At 31.3% G+C, this 7,082-nt stretch overlaps 1 protein-coding gene across 1 annotated transcript; it reads left to right on the top strand.

Moving 5' to 3' along the window:
- The first annotated feature begins 1,479 nt into the window (after positions 1-1,479).
- LOC145123607 (uncharacterized) lies at positions 1,480-2,658 on the top strand. The gene has a single exon (XM_079058809.1). It carries the CDS (start codon positions 1,639-1,641, stop codon positions 2,434-2,436), a length of 798 nt encoding a protein of 265 aa, XP_078914935.1. The 5' UTR covers positions 1,480-1,638; the 3' UTR covers positions 2,437-2,658.
- Positions 2,659-7,082: the final 4,424 nt, after the last annotated feature.

Here is a 7,082-nt window from a genome sequence, read left to right as displayed (position 1 = left end):
GATCAAGAGTGGGACAAAAAGGTGCCAACTTTAAGCTAAAACTAGATCCAAATGAAATACTCATCAAGGTTGGTGCTTTATACCTCCAAAAGATGCACAAAGGGAAGTAGATGTTGGATCCAATGCCTTGAGTGAAACACCACAACCTCAAGGTTCTTCCTTCTTCTCCAAAAGCTCCAAAAGGCTCTCCAAGCTTCACAAGGCACTCACACACTTTAGGGTTTCGAAATAAGTAAGGGGGTTGAAGATAAGAGGGTGCATGAGGCCATAAAGATGCTTAAATAGGGTCCAAACCCTTAAAATTAGGGTTTGCACCCTGGCTACGTACGCCCAGCGTACTAAGAGGACGCCTAGTGTACGACACAAGGCCAAAATTACGGAAATGTCATCGGGGACCAATCTTGCAAACAAAACATAATTCAAGGGTTAAAAGAGAATACCTGAAAAAATAGATGTTACAGCATGTGATGATTTTGTGACTGAGAACTTGAGCTGCTTCCTCCTGCATCTTGTCGTAACCCAATGAACAAGTCAAAAAAACATGGATTTGAGATCAAATAGTTTGAAGGAGGGATTGAGTCGAGTGCCCAGGTAAAAAATTTGGATTCATCTGATCGATTCGATTTGGGTGTTCATCATTTTTGGTTTAAAGAACATAATTAATGTTTTGGGGCTGCAAGCAGGTGTGGGTTTGGTTGGAGAAGATGAACTGGGGGTGGCTTTGTGCAGGAGAGAGAGAGAGAGAGAGAGAGAGAGAGAGAGAGAGAGAGAGAGAGAGAGAGAGAGAGAGAGAGACCTTTTATATATTTATTTATTTATTATAAAATAGTTAAAAAAGAAAAAAAATGAAAAATAAATATGTTAAGGGTATTTTAGTCTTTTCAATTTGTGAATGGACATTTTCCACATACATACATGGTCAAAAAGACCACAAATCCAAAAAAGTTATGGTATGGACCAAATTTTCAAAAAAAAAATGCATACCATTAGGACTATTTTTACAGTTTTGTTTAAAAAATTTCTACTAGTGTAGTGGAAATGACCAAGCTAATGAATTTTGAAACCATAAAGATTATTGGCACAATTTTTTCAAAATCTGGACTAAACCTACGTAAAGGTGTAAACCATGGGGTCCAAAAGTGTAATATTTTAAAATCACTCCTCAAAATTACGATAGCAAACAAGACATAAGTTTCTATTTTGATCCAAAATACCATTTCATTTCTTAACTTCATTCTGTCATTTAGAAATGGTTCTTTCAACTAAAAAAATTTCTTCCATTACACTAGCAAGTCAAAATCCATTATACATTGAGTTTGATTTGATTTGAATATCAGATTTTTCGTATCCAAACCAAAATCTGAACACCCCTATTTTGACCTATGTCCAAATAGCTAGCAAGAGAGATTCTTGACACATGCTTACTTGTCAATTCTCATCACCTTCCTATACATTCTTGATTCTTCAACACCCCCCACCCCCCACCCCCTATTTCTTCCCTTATATCCTCTCACTTCACACTTTGTTTTTTTCTCAACCAAATACAACTTCTTTTCCCAAACCCTTCTCCTCAGTTCTCCCTTTCATCAAATTCCCACCTCAAGTTTCACTTTATATATTATAAATACATAGAAACAAATGGGGTTGAGTAGCAAACAAGTTTCTGGTGATCATATTGAGCTCAACTGGACTCAAAACATGCTAACATCAGACACCATACAGTCTTCATCAAACCCTCGTTCAACAACATTGAAAAGATCACTACCAACACAACAATCCGATCTTGTAAAGTGTCCACGATGTGATTCAACAAACACAAAATTTTGTTACTACAATAACTACAACAAAACGCAGCCAAGACATTTTTGTAAAGCTTGCAAGAGGCATTGGACCAAAGGTGGCACTCTTCGTAATGTCCCCGTTGGTGGTGGTCGGAAAAACAAGCGGAGCAAACGACCTAACACCACCACAACTGCCGCCACAACCACTGTGGATCACAGTTTAGGGTTTAATGGTCACAAATACATGTTCCCAGATGATAAAGGCTTGTTCTTTAAACCAAATGACAGCGAATTCGATCAAGTTTCTTGGGATTTTAATGGCGGATTCACCGGTTCCACCACCACTATGCAACCAATTCCGCGTCAAAGTTTAGGGTTTTCGATGCTGTCAAACATGACCTCCATGGATACAACCTCTATTCCGATCATTCCAACTTCTTTTTCGCCATTGTTATCTGGTTTTAAAGACGATTCAACCCTCACCACAGCAAGAATGATGGTGCAAAATTCTGCAACAGTTTCGCAGCCATGGATGCAGGCTCCAACCACCAGCAATTTCTTGGAATCAAATTACTGGAACTGGAATGACATTGATTCAATTGTTGATGAATCTGATCTTAACAAGCCCTTTGAAGATCCACAAGTTCAACAGTAAATGGAGGTGAGATTGAGATTAAAATTAACCAAATTAATTTAGACGATTTTGTTTCAGGGTTTTTTGTAAGTAATTAATTAATGGGCCGGTGTGTGGATGTATAGTTGTATACTGTTCTTGAAGCTGTGGTTTCTTTTAGAATTGATCAGCTTCATTGGTTTAATTATGGGTTTTTGTTGGTTAATTCAACAACTATATGAAATATTTTCTTTTACCATTGTATTCATTCATGTAACATATAATTTTTAAACAAATTATGCAAAATTGCTATTTTATATAAATTGTGAACATAATTAGAGTATTTCCAATAAAAGATTTTTTTAGAGTTGAAATATTGGTAATCTAATTTTTTTTACCATTAGAATGAGTTGTTTTTTGATCAATAATATCAATCATTTTTTTTAGTTTCATGTTTCGTACAATTAAGTATTAACACATTTTTGTTTAGTTTACTCTTCTTTACTCCTCTTAATATTATATTTAACTTTTATAGTTTTATTTTTGATTTTTTATTTTCAATTTGATTTCAGTTAATATTGAGTCCTAAATTGATAATGGTCGTATGATATTTCTGTCGTTTTTTATTTTTAATATTAGTACGTAATTCATTGATATTATTTAATTTTATTATTTTTAATTTTATAAATACTAAACATGTTCAAAAATAACAATTAAATGAAAGAATTTATAAAATATTTCACAAAGATGAAGGTAATTTGTTAATTTCAAAAACGCTTTTAAAAGTGGTAAGTGGCCGAAGAAAGTATAAAATGTTTTTTTAGAATGGTTGAGATTTTATAAATAAATTAAAAAGACCAGGGAACTGGCCTGTACAAAAAGTTTATAAGGAATATAGAAAAACCAAAGATAAAATTATAGAAACAACATGGCGCATCAAATGTGATATGAGGCAAACAACTTAAACGATAGCAACATCACCAAAAAGCAGCAACCACCAAATTAGCATCAACAGGAAAGCTCCACTATGAGGCTAAAAGCCTGAGGCAAAATCGATTCTTTGGTGTAGGAATGATGAAGGAATGTCAATGAATTTTAAGAGACAACCACAGATAAGTTAATAGCATTTTGACAAAGTTAATCGAATACATGAGGTCGTGGAGATGTTACTACCAACATTTACATTATTTGATAAAATGATATGAATGATTTGGTACATTAAAAATCAGAAAAATATGTTAACATAAATTAATAAATTAATAAAATGATAAAAATATGTTATACTTTTTTTTTATGATACATGAACTGATGAAAGAATATTATGTAAGTGGGGTTCCATGAGATAATTGTGATTACATTTGGAGTGATGTGCATGTGAAGAGACATCGGGGGTCTTGTTTACAGCTCAATGGTTTTGAGTTGATATATCTCAAGATAGAGAAAGAAAGATTCTTTTGGATTTTCCCATTTTTGTTTTCTTTTTTATTTATGGAATTTATGTGAAGTGTTCATGTCTATACGTTTATAGAGTATAAACAGTGCAAAAAATTTCTCTTCTGGAAGGGTATGTCCTGTTCAGAAGAATGGCCGACCTTCCACACATAATACATGAGCGTGATGAAGCAAATATTTAAAATAAAATAAAAAATAACATTATTAAAGATACATATACATGATTAACAATCATATTCTTATGATAAATTGTGTATATGGTTTATCCCGCGCGTTAACCCAAAACGATATGGATTGGATCGAGACTAAACCTGTTCTAAATCATGTTTAATTTTTCAAACTAAATATATTATTGTTTTAGATCCTTATCTTTTGACTTTTATCTCACATTTTTAACTTTTTTAAGATTTCATTTATTGATTTTATAATTTTTTTGGCATTATTTAATTATCATAGCTCATTGAAAACTTTAAAAATTGATATCTTTGTTAACATTAAAATCAACAAAAACAAAAACATTCTCTACATAAAAAATGTATAAAAGATAACGCCGAAAATATATCAAGGAATATTGGTCGGATATTTTTGTCATTAGTAGTTCATGTGTACTTGTTGAGCAATGACCATTGTTTTATTGTTAATTTATAAAATGGTACAATTAGTTGTTGTCATGCATGAGTAGCACATTATTTTATTTAGAATTTTTATATGATTTTTGTTTTGAACAAATTGCACCTAAATAATGCTTTTAAATTCAAATTTTGTTTCAAAAAATACTAACCCTCGACTGACCAAAAAAATATTTCTACCTTCTAATACCATTAGGTCATATGTTGTTTGATAAATAATTGATTAATTTTTAGAAAATAATTATTGACTTGTTGGTAAACGATTACTTATTTGGTAACTAAGCAATGATTTTTTTAAAGTGTGTTCCTTAAAAACGATTGAAAGTACATTCCTTGTGATCGTATATTATTTCCGTTTCGAAAAGTTAAAATCCAAAAGCATATTTTCTTTCGATAAGTCGAGGTTTCAAAACCAGAAAAACAACATTCACATTTTCTTTTGTTTGCTTAACTTTAACGTGTCATGGTTTCGATGTTTAAACAAAAGTTTCCATGTTTTACATTATAAAGACATATAATAATTGAAATTATACCTTTGTGTATTTTTAAATATTGTTAATCTAAAGATTGATGACCCTAAGCATAATGGAATGATTAGAATTCGGTTAGCTAGCCCCCTTGATGGAATGATATGAACATGTGCACAACAAATATTCTCCACTAGAAAAAGATGAAAGGCATGTGAATGGTTGGGCCCACAGATTTTTATTTTAAGTAATCAAATCCTTGTTCTTAAGTTTGGTCAAATCTTTGAATATCATAAACTAAATAACTTCTTTAATTATAATATCTAATTTTGGTTGGATTAATATCAATCTCTTTCGATACAATGTGGGAAAACCCACGCCATCTAGATTACAAGATATGTAATGCTAAAAGTAACTATTTTGGTGGTGTACCGTTATCATAGGTAGATATGTAGGTGTTGTTTGTTTTTAACAGGTAAAAAATCTGAAGAAAAAAAAAAAGTTGAATTAATTTTTTGCAATCTGTAAGAAGAATATTGTTTGTTTTTAACGTCTGCATACTGAAATTTAATAAATTGATTTTTTAAACTTTAAATAGTTTTTTAACACTAAAATTTAAATAATTCTAGTTTTGCAACAATGAATATAATTCATACAACAACAATAACAAATTTTTTTAAATATCCATTCCATATAAATAATAGACAAAATTACATAGATGGTCCCTGAGCTCTACCAAAAGTCACAATTTTAGTCTCTGCTAATTTTTTAATACGAATGGTCATTGTGGTTTCTAAACTTGCATGAATAGTCCATATGGTTTCTAAAACTTCCACCAATGGTCTCTGAGCTACATGAAATGACTTATTTATCATTTTCTTAATTTATTTTATCTTTTTCTTAAAACAACTAGTCATTCTCTCCCTAATTAGAGAGAAAATGAGACTAGAGGAAAAGGTCCTCATGTGGCGATTTTGTTAGATTTTAAAGATTAGAGAGTGATTTGGGAGGAGATTGAAGGAGAAACTAGGATTGAAGTGTCGAGTATCATAGGGTATCTCATTACTTTCTTCTCTATAATTTGAGCTAGGGTTTGGAGTAAAAACCAAATCCTAAATTCTAAGCTCTATCCTTGATTTGAGTATGATTTTATGCTAGAAACTTACAGTACAACATCAAGACATCACTATTTCCACCTTGAAATGGTTTATTTCACCTCTAATGGTGTGATTGGGAATTCAGAGCCCTAACTTGATAAGAAGTTGTACTCTATATTTTATAAGTTGTACATAATCTTAGTTTCATGAGTTTGAAGTCAAATATATCAATCTAGGTTAATAAGATAGTATTTATGTGTCTATGAATTGATTCCTATATGATTCCATTGAATCTTAAGGAATCTTGAGCTCAAATGATGATTCCAATGGTGATACACCATTGGAATGCAATGCCATGATTTTATAAGTTAAGTTTATTCACATACTTTTTTTGAAACAATCAAATAATTCAATCGGTGTAAACTATAAGTGTCTGGAAGGTTTAAAAGGAACTAAGTGTTGATGTGAGCTTATAACTATTATAATTGGATCTAAATCTCTCAATTCCATTGATGAGCTTGGAATCTTGTAATGAGGAATGGAATCATGGAATGAGAATATAACTGGAATTGAAATAATGCTCAAATCATGTTTGGATTGATCATAGATGATCAATTAGTCATGAGAAAATAAATTAGAAACATCTATGTGGTTATTTGAAAACATATACCTTAATGGATAGTTGATATTTTAACAAGTGTTTCAAGGAACTTTTGAAGCATTAAGACCTTAATCCATTAATTCTTAATTAAAATTTGATGTAATGGAATATCAAAGTTAGTTCAAAGACTTAGTTTATCCATGAGATCATTTGGAAGAGTTAAGGGAGGTTTAGATGCAAAAGGACTAAAGTTGCTTCCATAGTTGGGCTAAACCTGGGTGGATCAAGCCCTTTGTTAGTAATCCTGATCAGGTTTACTCACTATCCAAAACAAAAATAATTCATATTTCATTAACCTTTCATCTGTCTGACCTCTAATTGCTTCCATAACTTCTACATAAGCTTGAAACAAGTAAGAAAATTGTAAAAATAAGTTAATCAG

This window comes from Lactuca virosa, chromosome 7 (assembly GCF_052849685.1).
Source record: "Lactuca virosa cultivar CGN04683 chromosome 7, Lactuca_virosa_CGN04683_v6, whole genome shotgun sequence".
NCBI lineage: Eukaryota > Viridiplantae > Streptophyta > Magnoliopsida > Asterales > Asteraceae > Lactuca > Lactuca virosa.
The sequence above is the reverse complement of the archived record's forward strand: the minus strand, read 5'-3'. Positions and strand labels throughout refer to the sequence as shown.